The sequence below is a fragment of the Moschus berezovskii genome, chromosome 3, assembly GCF_049115385.1.
Source record: "Moschus berezovskii isolate FMDL1 chromosome 3, NW_MosBer_1.0, whole genome shotgun sequence".
Classification (NCBI taxonomy): Eukaryota; Metazoa; Chordata; class Mammalia; order Artiodactyla; family Moschidae; genus Moschus; species Moschus berezovskii.
In genome coordinates, this window is record NC_142462.1 from 88,673,698 (window position 1) to 88,695,368 (window position 21,671).

Genomic DNA, 21,671 nt, shown 5'->3' on the forward strand with positions numbered 1-21,671 from the left:
ACAACATTAATCAGTAGTATTTACATTTTTCTTTTTAAAAATTCTTCTCAAAAATTACAATCTCTTTAATATTAGGTCATGTTAATCATTAATACACTGGCTTAGTTAAGCCAGTATATTATTCTGTGCCCTGGAGTTTGAACAAGTAATGCATGCACTTCTTGTGGGGGAGGGGGTATCAGCTTAGATAAATTATATCACATTTACTTCTAGTTAGTTTCTAATTCAAGGTAACAACAAAAATAAAAAGCTAGAATTCTGAATTACCTGTGCTTGAATTTTCCACAAGTTTTTAGTGAATCTTAGCATAGATCGTGCGTTAGAAAATACCAGTTTTTCCATTATACACTATTTTAGCATTAAATGCCTCAAACATACATATGAATATACAGATTGGTGTACAATGTTTTCATTTTCTTTTGTTTACAACTTTTCACAAAGTTTATTTTCTCCATCATTCTACTCATTTTTACAACTTGAAAGATGAAGAAGGAGTACTCAGAGAAGTTATACAAGTGAAGTTCCCAGGTTGTTAATGTTGGGTCCAGTGTGAAATCCACTAGGAAATATCAGGTCATAAAAGTATGTTCTACTCTGACTCAGTCTGTCTGTGGATAGTGTGTGTGTGTGTGTGTGTGTGTGTGTGTGTGTGAATACAAGCTATGATTATGATGCAGTCTTTGGTTCCTTGGGAAATCATTTGCCAGCCCCAAGCCCTAGATACAGTCCTGGAGGGAGCAGATCCAGCCTGGCTGTTCCTGGACTACTTTTCCTATCTTCCGCAACAATTTCCTCTGTTAGCAGAGTCCATCACCAAGCATACTTCTGTGGTTTTCCTTTTTTAGGAGGGGATAGTAACTTCTTTCTTGGGCTATAATTCATATATCATGCTGTTCACCCGTTTTAGGAATACAACAACTCAGTGTGTTTGGATATATTCACAGAGTTGTGTCACTATCACTCCAATCAGTTTTACAATGTTTTTATTATCCCAGAAAGAAAACTCATTTTCCATCTTCCAATCCCTCCTCAACCATAGCCAAGCACTAACTTAAAGCTTTGCCTGTTCTTGGCCTTTCCGATACATGGAATCTCACAATATTTGTCCTTTTGTGACTGACTTCTTTCCTTAACATAATGTTGCCAAGGTTCATGCTTGCTCCTAAATGTGAATGATGAAAGGAATTCCAGCCTCCGGCTTACCTCAGTGGTGGTGAGAGTGAGGGCAGTATTTTCAGTTGATATCAATTCTCTAAATTGAACATTGTGAAGCCATTTGTCCAGACATTTACCTTTTTAAGGCATTTTGCCTTTCTTACTCATAGAATAAAATAATTTCATTACAGATTTATAGCTAGAACAAGATTTTAATGACTGTCAGAGAGACTCTTTCTTAACCAAGAAGCACATTTATTTATTCTTTCTCAACCAAGAAACATATATTTTAATTTTTATATCACCTTAATTTTTAATAGTCACAGATCAGAAATAAGAAAGAAAGTATTCTACTTTTAGAAAGAGAATGCAGTTTTGTACCCAAATTCCGGAGTCCTTTTGATGTTTTCTGTATCATTTTATAGTTAGATTAGAAAACTGAAAGCTACATGAATATATTTATTAGCCAGTGTGAACTGAAACAGTCATTTTGTGAGGTCTTCATGAGGATCCCTCCCACAGCAAGCAATGATAGCTCTTTAAATACTCTGCCAGGGAGATTGATGGGTGCCACCAAAACCATTTAAATTATTTTATTTATCTAAAATTAAAGTGCATATTGAGATAAAAGGCCTATTTCAACCCCGATAGTCTCTGACTTCTGCTTTCTTCACTTCTGCCTTCTAAAGCCTTAAGGAATCCAATCACAGGGCCTACCTAATAGAATCCGTGTCATGTGATTGTAAAACTTGCCCAAATGTTACATGTGTCAAATAATACACAAATCAGAAAGGTATATGAATCCTTTCAGGTGCAAAGTTTCAAGGAATTCTTGTAGGCAAAGCCTTTAAACCTCTCCCCCAAATCAGTTTGAAAGTAAATTAAATTTTATTTGATTCAAAATTCTTTTTCTGCTTTTCAGAAATATTTCTGGACTCCTAAGTCAGGAGCTACTCATGGATTTATAACGTAAGGCCAGGAAGCCAACTGAAAATTGAGCTTTCTTAAAATTGTTTACTTGTTTATATCACATTCTGTGCCAAAGTAGAAGGCCTTCTTAACAGACTTCCTGAGCCAATCCGGAGAAGATTCAAATTATCCAGTTCTGTTAAACACATTAATTTGCTCAGGCCTGTTTGTGAGCTGATCTAGCAGCAATGTGAATTGACTTAGACAGTATTAAACAGTACTGGTTTGATAGTCTGAGAAGGAAAGTCTTGGTTTCATTTTTTCCTTTTTAAAATATTATCATGGCATTCAAATAGTGGCATATTCGTGTGTGGAGATACAGAGAAATGTAGCAAAGGGATAAATCAGAAATGACACAAGAATACAGCCAACATCCCAGGTCAGCCCAATCCCTTGCAGTCCCACAGTGCAGTTCCATTGTCTTGAGTATTTAAATATGAAATGCAACATTTTCCAAGCCTTTATTTTCTTTTCTATTAAAACAGGAATACTGTGTGTGCACATGTACATACATGTGTGTGTGATTGCATATATGTATACATTGACCGGAGAAGGCAATGGCAAGCCACTCCCGTACTCTTGCCTAGAAAATCCCATGGATGGAGCAGCCTGGTAGGCTGCAGTCCATGGGGTCGCTAAGGGTCAGACACGACTGAGCGACTTCACTTTCACTTTCCACTTGCACACATTGGAGAAGGAAATGGCAACCCACTCCGGTGTTCTTGCCTGGAGAATCCCATGGACGGGGGAGCCTGGTGGGCTTCCGTCCATGGGGTCACACAGAGTCGGACACGACTGAAGTGACTTAGCAGCAGCAGCAGCATACATGTGACCATGGGCATTTGTGTGCAGAGAGAGATCATGTTTCCCTGAACATTATTTTTCTAAAAACTGTAACTCTTGGTTTTCACATATACCTTGTGCTGTGAAAATCTTGGCAACTTTCCTTGTAGCAACTTTTTAAGTTGGTGAAAAAGTTCAGTGTTATGTGAGAAACACGAGATACTGACAGAAAGACTGGTGTAACGTATATGCACAGGGGAGCCTGGTGGAAATGGTGGTGAGGGTTGAGCCTGAAGTTTTACATTTCCTGCCTTCACTGTTTTTAGGTTGCATAACTGTAATGTTTTCATTACAACATGGAAGGAATTTACCTTCTTGATGTTAGGGAAGTGGCTAATTTAGAGAATGAATCACCGGCAACAGCACGGTGTCTGTCTACTGATTAATCTGGGCAGAGTGTGAATGGAGCTGTGCAAACCTTCCACCCACACGGCTGAGCCGTGTGCTAGCCTCTCCTCCAAGTCAGTTGGTGGTGAATTGGCCCAAAGGTAAAGGAGCCGCAGATGAACTTACTGGCAGGAATGGAGCCGCAGACATGAAAATCAGACATGTGGACACAGCGGGGAGAGGGAGAGTGGGACGGATTGGGAGATTTGGATGGAGATATATATCTATATGTATACACTGCCACGTGTAAAATAGATAGCTAGTGGGACCCTGTGGAGAAGGCGATGGCACCCCACTCCAGTACTCTTGCCTGGAAAATCCCATGGACGGAGGAGCCTGGTAGCCTGCAGCCCATGGGGTCGGTAAGAGTTGGACAGGACTGAGCAACTTCACTTTCATGCACTGGAGAAAGAAATGGCAACCCACTCCAGTGGGTTCTTGCCTGGAGAACCCCAGGGATGGCGGAGCCTGGTGGGCTGCCGAATGTGGGGTCGCACAGAGTCAGACACGACTGCAGCGACTTAGCAGCAGCAGCAGCAGTGATATAGGAAACGGAGCTAGCTACACCAATGATGACCTAGAGGAGTAGAATGGCAGGATGGATGGGAAGGAGGCTTAAGAGGAAGGGGATATATATATATATATGTATATGTATATATATACACACACACTTATAGCTGATACACTTTATTGTACAGCAGAAGCTAACACAACACTGTAAAGCAATTATATTCCAATTAAAGAAAAGGCAGAAGTGTCCTTCGAGAGTTCATGAACTGCTTGAATAGCAGCCTTATTTGGGGAGCAGCAAACATTTGGGATAGATGGCCGGCATGTGTGTTTCTTCTGAAGGGTTAGGGACAGACTGAGGATGAACGGTCAGCTCTGAACTCAGACTGCAATAAGAAACAAAAGAAAGGATCCTGATGAAGTCAGTGAAGTCTACTGTGGGCATCTGTTTTGCTGCTAGTAGAAGAAAAGCTTCATTTTCCTTCCTGCACTGTTGCAGCCTTCGAGGTTGATGCCAGGTGGTGGGCTTCTCAAAGAGATGCCCTTGAAAGAAGTATCATCTAGAAAAATGGTTTATAGCAGAAACAGAGACACAAACGTAGAGAACAAAGTATGGACACCAAAGGAAGAAGGGGAGGGTGGGATGAATTGGGAGACTGGAATTGACATATATACACTACTATATAAAATAGATAACTAATGAGAACCTGTTGTATAGCACAGGGAACTCTACTCAGTGCTCTGTGGTGACCTAAATGGAAAGGAAATCCAAAAAAAAAGAGGGGATATGTTTGCATATAGCTGATTCACTTTACTGTACAATAGAAACTAATGCAACATTGTTAAGCAAGTATATTCTAAAGAAAATTTTTTTAAAAAGAAGAAAGAAATACTTTCCACTTCTCCAGTGGCCAGGCCAACTGTAGTGATTCCCCCCGCACCTTCCTCTGTGCCCCCAGAGCTCAATGGGGAGTGCAAGAGACAAGAATCCCAGGTCTTGGCTCATCCTGTTACAAACACGATCACAATGGCCAAATACCAGCTTGGTTGGTTGGCTATGGGCTCCTGAGATGTTTTATTTTTTTCATCAGCCATTAGTTTCTTGGGACAAATGTTTACAATCCCAGTTCATCAGGAAACTCAGTGGCTGGACTCAGTCTTTCTGGGGTTGCCTGGTCCTGATGTCCTCATCCTGTTTATTCAGACGGGGAGCTGTCCGGATTGGCCCCACCGAAGAGAGTTGGCATCCAGAGCCGTAATTTACACCATCTATCTCTTTCTGGCTCTTGGGCCTCTGGCAAATTGCATGTCTTGGTGTTGGATTAGTTTGGAATTTAATCATGCATTATTTTCCCTCCAATTAAATTATTTATATATTTGATTAACGTTTTCACTGCCAGGAAGTCAAATTTTCAGTGAAACCACAAATAAACACAGGCCCGTTGAATTTCAGGCCTGCCTCCTAAGGAATCTGCCTGTCTGTTTGAGTGTTAAGAATTCACTGTGTATTCCTTTTCTCAGCTACTTAGGATTTTGGTGAGCAAAGAGGTGCTTTTTTTCACGCAGTCCCAGAAACATGGTGCAGAGAGGGACGTCTGTCTGGCTTACTCCCTCCCCTCATGTCATCATCCCAGGACGCTCACTTTTATTCCTTTTTATTGCCTTCTCTGTGCTCTGGCCCTGAGACATACCTCCTCCTAATTTTACTTCCTCAGGCTCTAGAGCCAGCCTAACCAAGAATGTCAAGGGCTCTGTTAGTCCAGAAAGGAAACTTTGAAGTCATAGATTTCAGGGAGAGCAAAACAAATGGCCCACGGGCCAAATCTGGCTACTGCTTGTATTTACAGCCCAGGAGCCAAGAATGATTTTTACACTTTTAAATAATTAGAAAAAAAGATGTAAAGACTGTCCTAGGATACTTGACAGTTTCAGCGTCCATCAACAGATAGCTGAGCCCATTTATTTGCATGTTGAAACAGCAGCAGAAGTGAGCAGCCTCAATAAAAACTTTTTGGCCTGCAGAGCCTAAAATATTTACTCTCTGGCTTTTTACAGAAAAAGTTTGAAACATCCAATGTAGTTCATCACCCCCATTTTACCGATGGGAAAATTAAGGCCCAGATAGGTGAATTGTCCAAAAGTACTCAGCTCATTTGAACTTGGTCTGGGGGCATCTTCCAGTGCACCACCTCACCCACCCACCCCACCCCTGGCCCCATTCCTATGTTCATGTGGTATGAGCTCTGTCCGAACATGAGCCCTATATGAGTGCCCACTGCAGAGGCCAAAGCGGTTTTTTAGCAGAGTAAATATTAGGACACTTGGACACATAAAGTCTATGATTTCTTGTAATTTTAAGTTTCACCTGAAATCTAGCTTCAGGAAGCGTTTTAAGCTCAAAGATGCAAAATGACCTATACACAGGGACCTAGTGTATAGCACAGGGAACTCTGCTCAATATTCTGTAATAACCAAAGTAGAAAAAGATGTGAAAAAGAATAGATACATGTATGTGTATCGCTGAATCACTTTGCTGTACACCTGAAGCTAACACAATATTGTTAATCAACCCAATATAAAATAAAAATTAAAACATAAATAAATAACCTAAATAAGCAGAAAGATTTCTGTGTTTCTTTGAAGTAATTGATTATGTCCTGTGCTCAGTATTTGAACCCTTAAAGACAAACAAGACTGACCTCGTCTCTGCCAACAGAGGTCAGAGAATCTCATTCCAAGAACAGTAACTTGTGGTCCCAATCCAGGTTGGCACTCAAGCAGTTTCGGAGAAACACAAAAGCATGTTAGACAAGACTTAGGTCTGTTCTGTGGGGCAGAATGGGAAAATTCCCAAGATGCTAACCTTTTTGAAAGTGAGGTTGCTTCCATGGTCCCAAGGAGCTTCTCCTCTGTTCCTCCCCAGATGAGAGAAGGCTGGGTATTGTGGTTACTGATGGGCACTGGATTCCCACCACTGGGAATTTTCAGACACTGTCCAGAGGTCAAGGCTGATGCAACTTGACCAGGTATTAATCTGAGATGGTTTGCATTTTCCAGGCACTGCTCTCATCAGCCCATTGTCAGCGCCCCCATCCCAGCTCAATGGCAGATCCCTCGACTCCCTGGTCAGCGGCTTCTACACTTTTTGTTACTAAAGTCGCATCCAGTTTAAACTTACAGCCTGCTGTCCAATCACAGCCTTCTTTCTCTACACCGGCCAGGTTCCCAGCTCAAGAAGGCTAGCAGGCTGTTTGTTTTTCTCCCACCTCACCCACCTGAAGGAGGGCACCTCTTTCCTCTCCGCCTGGAGTCTGGCCCCTCCAGCCTGATAGGGAGGACAGGAAGCTTTACTAGCTTCAGGTGGCACCTTCCCTGTTGGTCATCTCATGTGAGTAATGCCAGGCCACTTGGGGCAGGCGTCCTGGTGGTACACGTGAGTTCCATGCAGATCTCACAGTCTCCCTGCTGGACACCTGACCCAGTGTGCTGCATTTTAGGTGGGCCCCCGATTGGCTACCTCACACGTCTCCACTGGGCCCCTGGAAGGTCACGCCTTCCTACTACACTGAGCAGTGGCAGTGCTGGACTGCTCCCATGTCTGCCGGGCACATCCACTCCTACCTACATGTTCCTCTCCCGGTTTCTCGACGGCACCAAGATCTGACCTTCTCTGGGGGCTTCCATCCATCTTTTTCCCTCCCCCATCCTCATCTGCATGCCTACCAGGTCTCCACTCATCCTTCAGTCCCACTTTAAACGCCACTCACTGGAGAAGCTGACTCTGGTCTTCAGTGCTCCCCACAGATTTGGGACCCTCTGTTAATTGTTTTTCTAAAGCCCACTTATTTCCCTTCCTAACTCTGATCATGACTATAATTGTACAGTCATTTAAGCCATTATCCGTGTCCCTCCAGCAGACTGTAATTTCCTCAGGAAAAGACTCAGGTCTGTCTGAGTTTACAGCACAGGACCTGCTGTGCATCAGTGCTCAGTACATGCATGTCAGTATGTGGGTATAGATGAAGTGTTGTGATCACTGGGTATTTCTTTTATTCCCTCTGGCAAGATGGGGTTCACATTTGGATATCATTCCAATCATTCAAGTTCTTTTGAATTCTCGATACTATATTATTTTAAAGTAATACAGCATCTACATTAAAATCTTACTGTATGGATACTGGGTAAAATGCAGTTGAAGTAAGTCAGGCAAAAGCATCAAATATAAATTCTTGGCTCCAGAGAAGGTGCAGTGTCTCACCTAAGCCAATCAAAGCAACAGATATTTATGGAGGACTTGCCAAGTACCAGGGCCACCTCTCAGTGGCTGAGAATATGAAACCAAAAGATGTGGGTCCTGACTCAAGGAGTTAACTAAACCCAAATTCTCAGGTCATATTCCAAGTTTAACTTTCCCTGTCTCTTTCCTCCCTCCTTTCTTTCTTCCCTTTCTCTCATTCTTCCTTCTTTTCCTTTCATGTCTTCATCCAAGGAGCTCAATGTCTAATAACGTGGAAAATAGCTGAGCCAAGAGCAATCTTTATGGAGGGGATTTGTATGACCATTAATTGTTTTCCCTGGAAAGGAGACTTTGTATAACACCTCCATAGCATGTGGGCTTCATGATTGGGCTTCTGTACATATCTGGGACAGTCTTGGGCGATGTGAAAGGATCACAGACATGTTCTCGAAGCATGCATTTAAAGATGGCATATTGTCCCCTGGCTGACACATCTGTTCTCTTCATCCATGTATGCGCCCCTGCATCACTTTAAAAAATATATCTTATTGTAGTATAGTTGCTTTAAAATGTTGTTAGTCTCTTCTGTACAGCAAAGTGAATCAGCTATGAGTATGCACGCACGCTAAGTTGCTTTAGTCATTTCCTACTCTGTGAAAGCCTATGGACTATAGCCTGCCAGGCTTCTCTGTCCGTGAGATTCTCCAGGCAAGAATACTGGAGTGGGTTGCCATGCCCATCCCTAGGGGATCTTCCCAACACAGAGATCGAACCCGAGTCTCTTAGGTCTCCTGCAATGGTAGGTGGGTTCTTTACCACTGGCGCCACCTAGGAAGCCACATTAGTATATATGAAAGTGAAAAGAAAGTGAAAGTCACTCAGTCGTGTCTGGCTGTTTGCGACCCTATGGACTATATAGTCCATGGAACTCTCCAGGCCAGAATACTGGAGTGAGTAGCCGTTCCCTTCTCCAGGGGATCTTCCCCGCCCAGGGATCAAACCCAGGTCTCCCGCATTGCAGGTAGATTCTTTACCAGCTGAGCCATCAGGGAAGCCCAAGTATATATACATATACATATATATACATCCCCTCTTTTTTAGATTCCCTTCTCATTTAGGTCACCACAGAGCACTGAGTAGAGTTCCCTGTGCTACACAGTTAGGCTCTCATTAGGTATCTGTTTCATGTAGTGTATACATGTCAGTCCCAATCTCCCAATTCATCCCATCCCCGTCCCCCTTGGTGTCCATGTATGTGTTCTCCATGTCTGTGTCTCTAGACTACCATACAGAGTGAAGTCAGAAAGAAAAAACTATTGTATGATATCACTTATGTATGGACTCTAGAAAAATGATACAGGTGAACTTGTTCCCAGCATCACTTTTAAGAAACTCTCATGCTGAGGACAGTTAGCTTTTAACAGAAAACACACAGCTATCAGGGGGTTGCGATGCCATGATGAACCGGAGTGATTCTATATGGGTTCTTCTTCATGTGTAGAGCTTCTGAAAGGATCTTGGTTGTCTGCCTGCACCTGTTCTAGGAGAGTACACCGTGATTGCTTTTCTCTGCCTTCACCCAGTTTTAAACAACAAACACAACACAACAGACTGCTTTCTTTCTCTTTTTTTTCTTACAGCAGCTGGCTGCCTAGTGGAGTAACTGGGCAAGGCTGAGTGATGGTGGAATTTTACCCCCAGGCCCCCAGAGACCACTCAGTTAGGACCCAGAACCTCATCAAGAAAGTAATTAAATGTCGTGTCACTGCTGCGTGGCCCAGGAAACCCAGGGGAGGTTTCTCTCACTGCACAAATTTTTTGGTGGTGTTTCTATGTATGTGTGGGCAAGGGTTCACAAATGCCTTGAGTTAAGGCAGATAAAGTATGGGGCAACCAGAGAATAAACTGAGAGGATCAACTTAGGGCACAAATTTCCCCCATCATCCGTGACTGAACATTATCTTACTGGAGCAGACCTAAGTTTGATCCAAATTAAGAAGCACGTCTTCTGGTGTGTCTGTAGGTTGCACCTGTCTCCCAGTTGTAGGACATTTGATGTATGAATTCAGGGAACTCTATTAACATACAATGGAATTCTAAAACATTGAATCGGAATTCAGAGAAATTTCAGGGACATTCAACTTCATTTTTAAAACCAAATTCACAAAATTCTACAGCTGGAAAGAATCTTAGAAAGTAGGGGATTCGTTCGTTTATTTTGTGCAGGAGGATAGCACAGACCCTCAGAGACTAAGCATTTTGTTGACGATCACCTGGCCTTCATTTTCAGTCAACTTCATTTCTCTGTGATTCTTATGAAAAGAATGATCTCACTAATTGGAACTAAAGTACCATTTGAAAAAGTGCTTTGGTTTTTTTCCCGGTTGTTATTACAGACGTGTGTGTGTGTGTCTCTGTGTCTGTGTGTGTGTCTCTGTGTCAGTGTGTGTGTCTGTGTGTCTGTGTGTGTGTGTCTGTGCGTGCCTGTGTCTGTGTGTGTCTGTGCATGCCTGTTTGTCTGTCTGTGTCTGTGCATGCCTGTTTGTCTGTCTGTGTGTGTGTGTGTCTGTGTGTGCCTGTGTGTGTGTGTCTGTGTGTCTCTGTGTGTGTCTGTGTATGTGTCTGTCTGTGTGTGTGTCTGTGTGGTGTGCCTGTGTGTGTGTGTCTGTGTCTGTGTGTCTCTTGTGTGTGTGTCTCTGTGTGTGTGTGTCTGCATGTGTGTGTGTGTCTGGTTGTGTCTGTGTGTCTCTGTGTGTGTCTGTGCGTGTGTGTATGTCTTTGTGTGTCTGGGTGTGTGTGTCTGGGTGTGTGTGTCTGGGTGTGTCTCTGTGTGTGTCTGTGTGGTATGCCTGTGTGTGTGTCTGTGTCTGTGTGTCTCTTGTGTGTGTGTCTCTGTGTGTGTGTGTCTGCGTGTGTGTGTGTGTGTGTCTGGGTATGCCTGTGTCTGTGTGTGTGTCTGTGTGTGTCTGTGTGTGTGTGTGTGTCTGTGTCTGCGTGTGTGTGTGTGTCTGTGTGTGTGTGTCTGGGTGTGTCTTTGTGTGTGTGTGTCTCTGTGTGTGTGTGTGTCTGCATGTGTGTCTGTGCGTGTGTGTGTGTGTGTGTGTCTGGGTTGTCTGGGTGTGTCTCTGTGTGTGTCTGTATGTGTGTGTCTCTGTATGTGTGTATCTGTGTGTGTGTGTCTATGTCTGCGTGTGTGTGTCTGTGTGTGTGTGTCTGTGTGTGTCTGTGTCTATATGTGTGTCTGAGTGTGTCTGAGTGCGTGTGCGTCTGTATGTGTGTCTGTGTGTGTGTCTCTGTGTGTGTGTCTCTGTGTGTGTCTATGTCTGTGTGTGTGTGTGTCTGTGTATCTGTGTCTGTGTGTGTGTGCATCTCTGTGTGTGTGTGTGTATCTCTGTGTGTGTCTGTGTGTCCTTCCTGCAGTCTTGAGCCACATCACTAGCCCAGGTGCTACCCAAGGCCTGAAGAGAGTGAGAGCTGGAGGTCCCCACTGTGGTCACTTCACCTTGACCCCAACCTGGCAGGTGAAAGATAGCAGAGGCCCAGAGAGGACGTGTGTGTCTCACCCCATTTCACAGCTCCTGTCTTCCGTTGCCCTTGCAGTACCTTTTCCAAGACTCCAAGCTTCTTCCAAATCCTGTCACTCCTGCTAGTTAAAAAAAAGTGTCTCTCCACAGTTGGTAAGAGCAAATTGACTTAAGAAATGTACTAACCAGAACAGAATTGTCTGCCATGTGGGAAAGGTACCATGGAGCCTTTAGGACTTAAGGTTAGGGGGGCTGGGGCCCTCTGTTATGTTGCCTGCAGAAAAGAGTTGTATATTTCCATTTGATTTCTCTATTTTTTTCTCCAAAACCCAGCATATAAATAATGACCACATCCATGGAGAGAAGAAGGAGTTTGTGTGCCGGTGGCTAGACTGCTCGAGAGAACAGAAGCCCTTCAAAGCCCAGTACATGCTGGTGGTGCACATGCGCAGGCACACGGGGGAGAAGCCCCACAAATGCACTGTGAGTCCCCGGGCGGGGCGGGATGTCCACCGAGAGGCCGTCTTGCACCCGTGGGTCCCTCCTCCTCCTCCAAGAACCAGAACCGTGCCAGCTTGGAGCTCTGTTTGTGATCAGCTCCCGGGGCTGGAAGAGGGGAGAGGAGGGAAGAATTAGAGAAAGAGCACTGACAGCTGAGCTCTGAGAGATATTGGAAGTGTCCTAGACCACCCTGTCCAACATGGTGGCCTCAAGACCACATGCTTTGGAAATGTGACTGGGCGATCAAGGAGCTGATTTTTTTTCAATTTTATTTAATGAAACCCTTGACAAACAGCAACTGAGTCAGCCCAACTCTGCAGAGTAGCCAGTGGGCAGGTCGCAGCAGGGACCGGCCATCTAGCACCGGGAATGAACACGGGGCCACTGGGCTTGCCCTCACACCAGGGTCTGTCACACCAGAGCTGTGGAGGGCACAGGGAAAGGCCAGTTTCAACTTGAAAAACTTCAGTTGACTTTTCAAAAATATAACCTGTATGGCTTTAGAGTTTTTCCTCGGCCCTCCCCGCCACAGCACCCTCCTGCCCGCCAGTCTGTCATCATGGCCCATTACAGACCTAAGCATGAGGCTAAGCTTTCTTTCACTAAGGTGCCCGCCAGGCACACTCAGGACTGAGCCTTGGTACTTTACATCTTAAAGGGCCTTTACAAACAGGATCAAATTCTGTGTCTTTGTAGGGACACAAAGCCATATTAATGAACTTTGTGCTGAATCTGAAATCAGTGGGAATTCAAGGAGATCCCTGAGCAGATAATGAAACCCATTGTCCACATTGAGTGGCCTATTAAAAAAAAAAAAGTCCCGGGATTTTTACTAGCACTGAAAATGCTTTCTCTTGAATTGCCCTGAGCCCACCATCTGAATCCCAATAAAGGCAGAGTTTAGTGGACTTTTGTTCCTTGGTTTTGAAAAGCTACCAACCCTCCAAACGTCCATCTTTCATTCACTTGGGGCAAGTGAGAGGCAGAAGTTGTCTTTGTGTGGGGTCATCCAGATTTACCTGTCGTCCTCAGTTTGAAGGTTGCACAAAGGCCTACTCGAGACTCGAAAACTTGAAAACACACTTGAGATCTCACACTGGAGAGAAACCGTACGTCTGTGAGCACGAAGGATGCAACAAGGCTTTCTCTAATGCCTCCGATCGCGCCAAGCACCAGAACAGGACACATTCCAATGAGGTAAGGCTCCTCCAGGAGACGCCTGTTGGGTCCAGAGCTCGGGGTGGAAATAAAGAATCCTCTGGGGAATATACTTGGAGACGCGAGCCTGTTCCATTGTAGTTTCCTCTGGCCACTCCCAGCAGGAGTGGATGTTAATGCTGCAGGTGAAGGCTTGGGGGGCCTCAGAGGAAGGGCTAAAACCTGGTCTTGGATGGGAGAGACAAGTTGAGGAAGGGGGAACAAGTTTCCTGTTGTTCAGTACTGCCACCTACTGGTCAAACAGTAGGAGCATTTAACTTGGAATTCCACCCACTCGCTCTGCCTGGAATAGCGGGAATGCATTTGAAGGACGATGACCCTGTAAGCACTAAGGAGAGACTGAGAAGAGAGGTGTTGACAGCTGACAGCTTACTGCTAAGACAGCCACTTTTATTTGCTTTCTCCAGGTGGTATCTTCAAATGCATTATATCAAAAAAGACTTCTGCAGAGCAACCTGACTTGACTAAATAGGATTTCCAGACAGTCTAAATTCCAAAGGGTCTTGGAAGCTTATTCTCAGAAACCCAGAATGGTTTCTAGTCAGTTATTTAAGATAATATATTGAGTAAAGCTTCAGGGGTTTCCTGTTGTGTAGTAAGTTTGAGGTATCCCCCACACATTTCAGAGAAGTGTTAAGAATAAATGAAAATGGTTTATAATTCACTTTGCGTACATTTTAACTTGCTTTTGCCTGCAGATCTCCATCTTCTCCTTGAAGGTCTAGCTCAGATTCTGCCTCTCTCTGTGAAACCTTCTCTTGATTGAATTCAGAGGCTTCCCACATCTGTGGTGGAAATAGGCTAGCTAACCAGAATTTGTTCACGAGATGTAGTTCTACCCCACAGAGTGGGTCATCCATTTGCTTGAAATCGTGTGAGAGAGGGAACATTTTGACCTTGGTGTGACTCTCACCTGACCCCACAAGGTGCCAGCCAGGCCCTTCATGATCTTCCAGAGAAGAACTGGAAGAGGGAATTTGTAAAAGTGCAACATTCATTTCACTGGCCACTGGCTTGAAGGTGGCAGAGATGGCCCTCACCAAGTTTCCTTCCAGCTGAACTAACAAAGAAAAAGTATCTCAAAGGGGTTTTGCCACACTCTACAAAAGCACTCTTGCACATAAACTCACACACATGAGTTCACCTTTACAGACCCTAGTGGAATAAAGAAACCTGAGTCCTTTGGGATCTATAATATTGATCCACTGTTTGCAGATGTTTTAGACAAGATGCCACATCTCTATTTTTTTTTTAATGTCAAAAATGCTTTTACGATGTGTGGTGAATGTGAGTTGCTCAGTTGTGTCCGACTCTTTGCGACCCCATGAACTATACAGTCCATGAAATTCTCCAGGCCAGTGTATTGGAGTGGGTAGCCCTTCCCTTCTCCAGGGGATCTTCCCAACCCAGGGATTGAGCCCAGGTCTCCGGCATCACAGGTGGATTCTTTACCAGCTGAGCCACAAATTGTAATCCATTGTACTTGTTTTGTACAAAGTTTTAGGGGGTCTGAAATAGGCAGATCCATAGAGACAGAAAGACTGGTAGCTGCCGCAGCTGGGGGGAGGAAGAATAGGAGTGACTGAAAATAGGTACAGGGTTTCTTCTTGGGATGATAAAAATTTTCTGGAACATGATAGTGGTAACGATTGCACAAGATTGTGAATGTGCTAAATGCCACTGGACTATGCCGTTTAAAAGGGTTTTCTTTATAGTATGTGAATTATGTTCGGTTGGCCAAAATATTCATTTGGGTTTTTCCATATGGACTTTCCATACGAACTTTTGGCCAACCAAATATCTCAATTTAAAATGTTTCAACAGGGGATTTGATTAACTTAACCTAGAATTTAATTAATCTATTTATATTTCATATACTTAGGTACAATTATGACCAGAAACTTAGAAGGCATATATCCCTATAGAATGTTATCGTGGAGCCAGTTGGGCACTGAGAATGTTAGAACTTCAGCAATGAATAGATATAAATACGCTTACTGAGTTTTTATCTTTTTATGAGCTTCAAATGTGTGCCCAAATCTGTTTGCTTTAATGAAATGCATTATAGTGGAGCTTGAATTCTTCGGTGCATTAGAAAATGCAGTGTTGTATGAGAGTTGAATAGCCATCATGAGGTTAAAATGTATCTTGGTCAACAGTGTCTTTCACCAAAATGGAGCAATTTACCTAAAATAAATGATTGATTAACACTGACCATAAACATATACGTAAAATTTTATTCACAATCACGTAAATCATTTTTCTCCATTCCATGAATAGAGAAAGCCCTCAGCCTATGAATGATCGACAGTTTCAGGTACATCAAAATTAAGTGTGTCCAGGAAATCCAGATTTGTATCATCAATTAACTATAGACAAATCCAGATGTCTTCTTTCATTTATTTGTCCTCTTATTTGTATCTTCATCATTTCTCTGAACAAATATTGATAGATGGTTATCTGGCAAGCAGGTAGCTATTCTGGATGAGGCAGATGGCGTGGAACAGAATAGGAAGGAATTCCCATTTGGGGAAGCTAATCTAGCTCTCACCCCCATGGCCATTCTGCCCATGTAGAGCCACTGAACCATCGCAGTGGCCTCTAACCAGGCTCCCTACTCCAGAACATGGAGCTCCTGTTCCACCCCAAACCAGATGAAGCCAGTTTCCTTGAACTCTGATTTCGTTGTATCTCCCTATCCAGAAAGTTCCAGAGGCTCCATCTTTCCTAGGAAAAGTTTAGACGTTTGATGCCTGTATTGGATTGGCCAAGAAAATATTTTTCTGTAAGATACTTTGTGAACTTTTTGGCCAACCCTGTATCTTGACTGGCTCAACCCCGATCTTCCTTTTCCGCAACCCTTGACCTCTCACTTTGGTGAACATGAACACAACCTTCCATTCAGCATGCCCGCATGCCTGGAGTGGTCCTACTACTGAACCTTTGCTCTGGATACTTTTTTTTTTTTTTGCATTCTCTTGCCCTCATTTTTATCCTTCAGCATCTAGTTCATCTTTCAGGACCCAACTACAACACCTTTTCTTAATCAAAGCTCTGTTTATCAAGCACTTATTATATGTGCCATATCACATCATGGCTTTAAGCACTATGTATCCATGGTCAGATTTAGTTCATACCCTGACCCCATGAGCTGGGCATTATACCCAGATACAGAAATTTGATGATTGATGCCTTCCACCATCTTCCCAATGAAAGAATGGTTCCCCTCTGTCTATATCCTTCTTAGCATCCACACTTTTCATATTTTCCATTCTTTGAGATTTAATCCTGTCATATATAAAACTGCGCTCACAGAGTCTTGTATCTAGTAGGGATCATTAAATGTTTATCTAAAATTTTATTTGGATAAATTCTACAAAGTCAAGTAGAATGAAAGTGTTCACAAAGTATCTTTCAGTTCAGGAAGTCAAAAAGGCAATCATGGTGCCAAAATTTAAATGTCCAGGACAGGAAACATGGGTAAATTAGAACCCTGACACCATTTATCTTTACCTGTACTTAGATTGCATTTCAGTCATTAATCAGAACAGAATTTGTAGAACTACTACATCATGTAGTTAGTGTTTGTGTGAAGTGTTGTTTCCTGACCTTGTGTGCTTGGAGATTTTTGTAGGTGGCTATTGTTTATGTGAACATACAAGGGCACATGGGCACACATGTACTTGTTGGTACTGGAAATGCAGGAGCTGATGAATATTAGTAGATTTCATTCCATCTCGAGCTGTGTCCTCATTTCCAAATTAACCCACGATACACACATGCAGGCATCTATGGGAAGAATAGTTCTTCAAACCTGGAATGCTGGCCTGGCTCTGTGCTCCCTCTCCCTGCTCCAGACATTGCTGTCTGCCTGTCACAGCAGTGCAGTGAGCCAGCAGAGGGCCAGGGTCAGACACTATACAGTAATAGCACGAATCGTCGGAGCCACTCTTCCGTCCCTAATGCATAGAATTTGACGTACTCGTTTCATGATACATATATATGCTGCAAATCACACAAGCTCCTGAAGAGAAGTAATTTGTAGTTAATGGGAATCAATTCAACCCCAAATTATCTCAAATTTGGAGGTGAGGTCTCTCAGCGTTCTGGAATCTTTACCTCATTCCATTAGGGCATGCCATAATTTTAGGCAGCACTCAGTCTGTTCTTGGGCTTTTAGTGGAAAAGCATCATTCTATAAGACAGGGACTCTTTTTTAATCCAATGGATACATTATATTAATCATGTCTTTCATGACTATTGTTTATCAAATAGCTCACCTCCTGATATATACAGATGTAAATATAGACTCATATAAGCATCTGTGAATATATTATATTCCAAATGAAGTAAACAGAGTCACAGTTCTGATGTTGGTTATGAATATAATGCCAGCAGTTCTGTGATGTTACTGAGTATTCAACTATAAGGGTCCGTATAATTTTTGATGACTATAGGTTTGACTACTGACCCACACAGAAAATGAAATTAGCATGAAGTAATTTCTAGACCTTAGTACTCAGGAGCAGAGCCTCACCAGAAATACTCATCTCCAGAATGACATCTACCAGCCCTCATCAGTTTATGAGTGAGCATTTTGGATATTCCAACAGGGCTTAGGACTTTGAAGATCAAAAGGGTTCTGGATATTCTGAGCCCTGAACACCCCCACATAGTTGTAATACAACCCAAAGGATCATATTTTAGTGATATCTAACCTAGGAGAGGCTACAGCAATTTTTAAAAACATTTATTCATTTATTATTTATTTGTCTGCACCAGGTCTTAGATGCAGCATGCGGGGTCTTCAATCTTTGTTGTGGCGTGTGGGCTCCAGTTCCCTGACCAGACCTGGGGGCTCTAGGTCCAGGTCCCTGACCTAGAGCCCCCTGCACTGGGAGCACAGTCTTAGTCACTGAACCACCAGGGAAGTTCCAGGCAATTATTATTGTCATTATTATTTTTTACTATGTCGATGTGTAAAGAGCACATTTTAAAAGGTGGAAGAGTGATTTTAGGTCTGGGAAACAGGACTTCTTAAGAAATGTCTTCACACAAGCTCTCTCCAAAGATGTGTAGCATTCTTCTCATGAAAGGATGGGTGTCTTTTAAGCCTCCTTTTATCATCACCATCAGCATCACCACCGTCATCATCATCAAATTATCTTGGACACCATGTGACCCCATGACACTTCTTCCTACTCACAGAATAAACTTTTCCAGGAGCTCAAACACAATTTACACGTTCCAAGCTCTCCCTGTGTTGTGTGTGTGTGTGCGCGTGCGTGCGTGCACATGCACACATACACTCGGTTGGGTACTACTCTTTGCGACCCCATGGATTGCAGCCCACCAGGCTCCTTTGTCCATGGAATTTTCCAGGCAAGAATGCTGGAGTGGGTTGCCATTTCCTACTCCAGGGGATCTTCCTGACCCAGGGATCAAAACCATGTCTCTTGTATCGCCTGTATTAGTAGGTGGATTCTTTATCACTGTGCCACCTAGGATTCCCAAGCACTCTCTAAAATAGTAATGTGTTCAAGCTAGATTCCATGGACCCCAAACTGTGTCCAAATAGTCTTTATTAAACCACTGCACCATTTCTAGGGTTTTGAATACCTCAAAACCTTGTGATCATGCTTTGAAAGAATTAAAAATATAATGAAGAGCCACAAGAGACTGTTGGGCCGGGGTAATCACTTTGATAACAATCTGTTCTTTCATTGTTGGGGCATTTGACAGAAACCATATGTGTGCAAAATCCCCGGCTGCACCAAGCGCTACACAGACCCCAGCTCCCTCCGGAAACACGTGAAGACTGTGCACGGCCCAGAGGCTCATGTCACCAAGAAGCAGCGTGGGGACGTGCATCCCCGGCCCCCGCCCCCGCGAGATTCCGGCGGCCACTCACAGTCTAGGTCACCTGGCCGGCAGACTCAGGGAGCCCTCGGGGAGCAGAAGGACCTCAGCAACACTACCTCAAAGCGGGAAGAATGCCTCCAAGTGAAAATGGTCAAGGCGGAGAAGCCCATGGTATGTCATTCGGTTTCCTTCTGATTGTCCCAGGTCTATAAAGGGGCCACGTAGGGTGCACCCCTGTCCTCACTGGAACCCACTGTTTGATTTAAGGAGGTCAGAGCTCATTGATCTCAATTGCTTACCCCAGCTCAGAAAAGAGGTTTAAGGTTTCCTAACTGCTTTTTTTAAATCGATCTGGAAGTTGTGGCAAGTAGACACACACCACTATCCACATTTTCAGGAGGCCTCTAACATAGAGAATTATTCATTGGGTCCCTCTGTAAACATGTTTTCTGACTTCTTTGCCTTGGTGACCCCAAGAGAAATAAGCCATGCACAAGTGCTGAGTCACATCAGTTGTGTCCAACTCTTTGTGACCCTGTGGACCGCAGCCCACCAGGCTCCTCTGTCCATGGGATTCTCCAGGCAAGAATACTGGAGTGGGTTGCCATGCCCTTCTCCAGGGGATCTTCCTGACTCAGGGATCAAACCTGTGTGTCTTATGTCTTCTGCATTGGTAGGCGGTTTCTTTACTACCAGCACCACCTGAAATATATCATGGTCCCTGTTCTTTAGGGGTCTGCAGTCCAGTGGGATAGGCAGACCAAGAAAGCTTGGGTGATAGGGCTCTAAGACAAATCTGGGTGCGAGCATTCAGAGCGGAACTAACAGGGTGCACTTGGCGATGCCATGGGAGGGGCAGAGGGCAGGTGGCCACCAAGTGCAACACTCAGAGTGGGGAAGGAATGTGTGCAGGGGCCCAGGACCTGGCACAGCCAAACACAAGTCATGGGGCCCCAGGGGAATGTGCCGGAGTAAAAAGAGGGGAAGATATAAAGGGATTTTTAAATTTTTTCTGAATTTTTAGAAAAGACAACTCCTGTGCCCGTCTAGAGATTAGTTGATAGACTTGAGACCATATCTAAAATGCTTCCTGAAACAAGGAGGTAGAAAGCAAGGGAGGGATTTGAAAAATGTCATCGACAAAAATCTTACAGTTTGGTGACAAATAGGACACATGGATTAAGCTATTGCTGCAGCTTCTTTCAGACTTCACTTGGTGATTTTTGCCTTATGCATGGGCCAGAATAAAACAGCTAAAATTTTTCCAAAGACAACATGAAAAGAGTAACAATCAGAGGAGATTTAGTTCATCTGTATTTGGAATATGTATAATGGAGTCTGTGTTTTGGGTTCTAGTCTGTCCACTCTTTGGATGTGGAAGAAATGTACTAGATAAGTCACGTGCTTAGACTTCCACATGCACGGGAGTGATCAGGCAGGCAGATTTCTACTCAGTGTAAGGAATCATTTGCATAAAATTAGAAAAGTCCAGGAATTGGACATCCTGTGAATTCCTGAGTGACGTCATGTGTAGCCAGTATGTATGGGCAGGAACTAATATGCATATGACTTAATTGCATTTTAGTGACTAACTGAGTTTGTCTTTAAACTCTTAAGAGTCTTAGCAAGTGACATTAGTTCCAGCCAAAAATTATGCAAATCAGCTACCGTATCGTTATTTCCCTGTGGATAGCTGTACTTTGCTTTTAAAAAACACCTTACTAAGAAGTTTATATATGTGTTATAACTGATCTCTATATGTTTAAATTAATCAGTTCATAAACTGTGTTTTATATACTTTTGGGGGAGGAGTATTTATCAATTTCCTAAAGTAAAGTCCACCTGTATAAAAATTATGCAAAAGATTCAACCGTTTATCCTTAATGTTTACCGAAACAAAGAAAGTGAATCTGTGGTCTCCTAGATAATGTCATTGAAAGACAATGATTTATATTTTGAGGACATGCTGTGAGCTCAGAGTCCCTGGTACCTTTTATGTACATCCTTAGCAAAAAAGAAGGAAAGGAAGAAAAGTTATCACTTCTCCAAATACTCATTATTTAAAAAGAAAATTAGTAGAAATAAAAATGTACAGCGATTTTGCTCAGTGACATCTGAGATGCTCCAAGATGTGAAATATTTAATGAGATATAGATATATTGATATAGAAACAAACTGCTGGAAAGAGATTTCAGACATTGAGACTAGGCCCCATATTTTACAGGTGTGGATACAGAGGCTCAGTGAGGTTAATAAATTAATCCAATTTCCACAGGAGAATTTTTTTATGTATATGTGCCCACACATATAAATATGAGTAGGTATCCTCATAGACATAGTTACTGAAGCATGTGAGATATACATTTCTAATATTCTTTCTTTAAAAACTTGTCTTTGATTTGTTCATCACGCTATAAATTAAATTCTTTCTTCTTTTTTTCTGATTACTCCAACATCTCTTCTGT

The 21,671-nt window shown here is 43.2% G+C and overlaps 1 protein-coding gene across 2 annotated transcripts in view; it reads left to right on the plus strand.

The window, feature by feature from the left end:
* GLI3 (GLI family zinc finger 3) overlaps positions 1 to 21,671 on the plus strand; it is a 323,331-nt gene that overhangs the window by 292,626 nt on the left and 9,034 nt on the right. For both annotated transcript variants that reach the window (XM_055421143.2, XM_055421144.2), the window contains exons 11-13: positions 11,959 to 12,108; positions 13,159 to 13,323; positions 19,087 to 19,377. In XM_055421143.2, the coding sequence (XP_055277118.2) occupies positions 11,959 to 12,108; positions 13,159 to 13,323; positions 19,087 to 19,377 (606 nt within the window). The remainder of the gene's footprint in view (positions 1 to 11,958; positions 12,109 to 13,158; positions 13,324 to 19,086; positions 19,378 to 21,671) is intronic.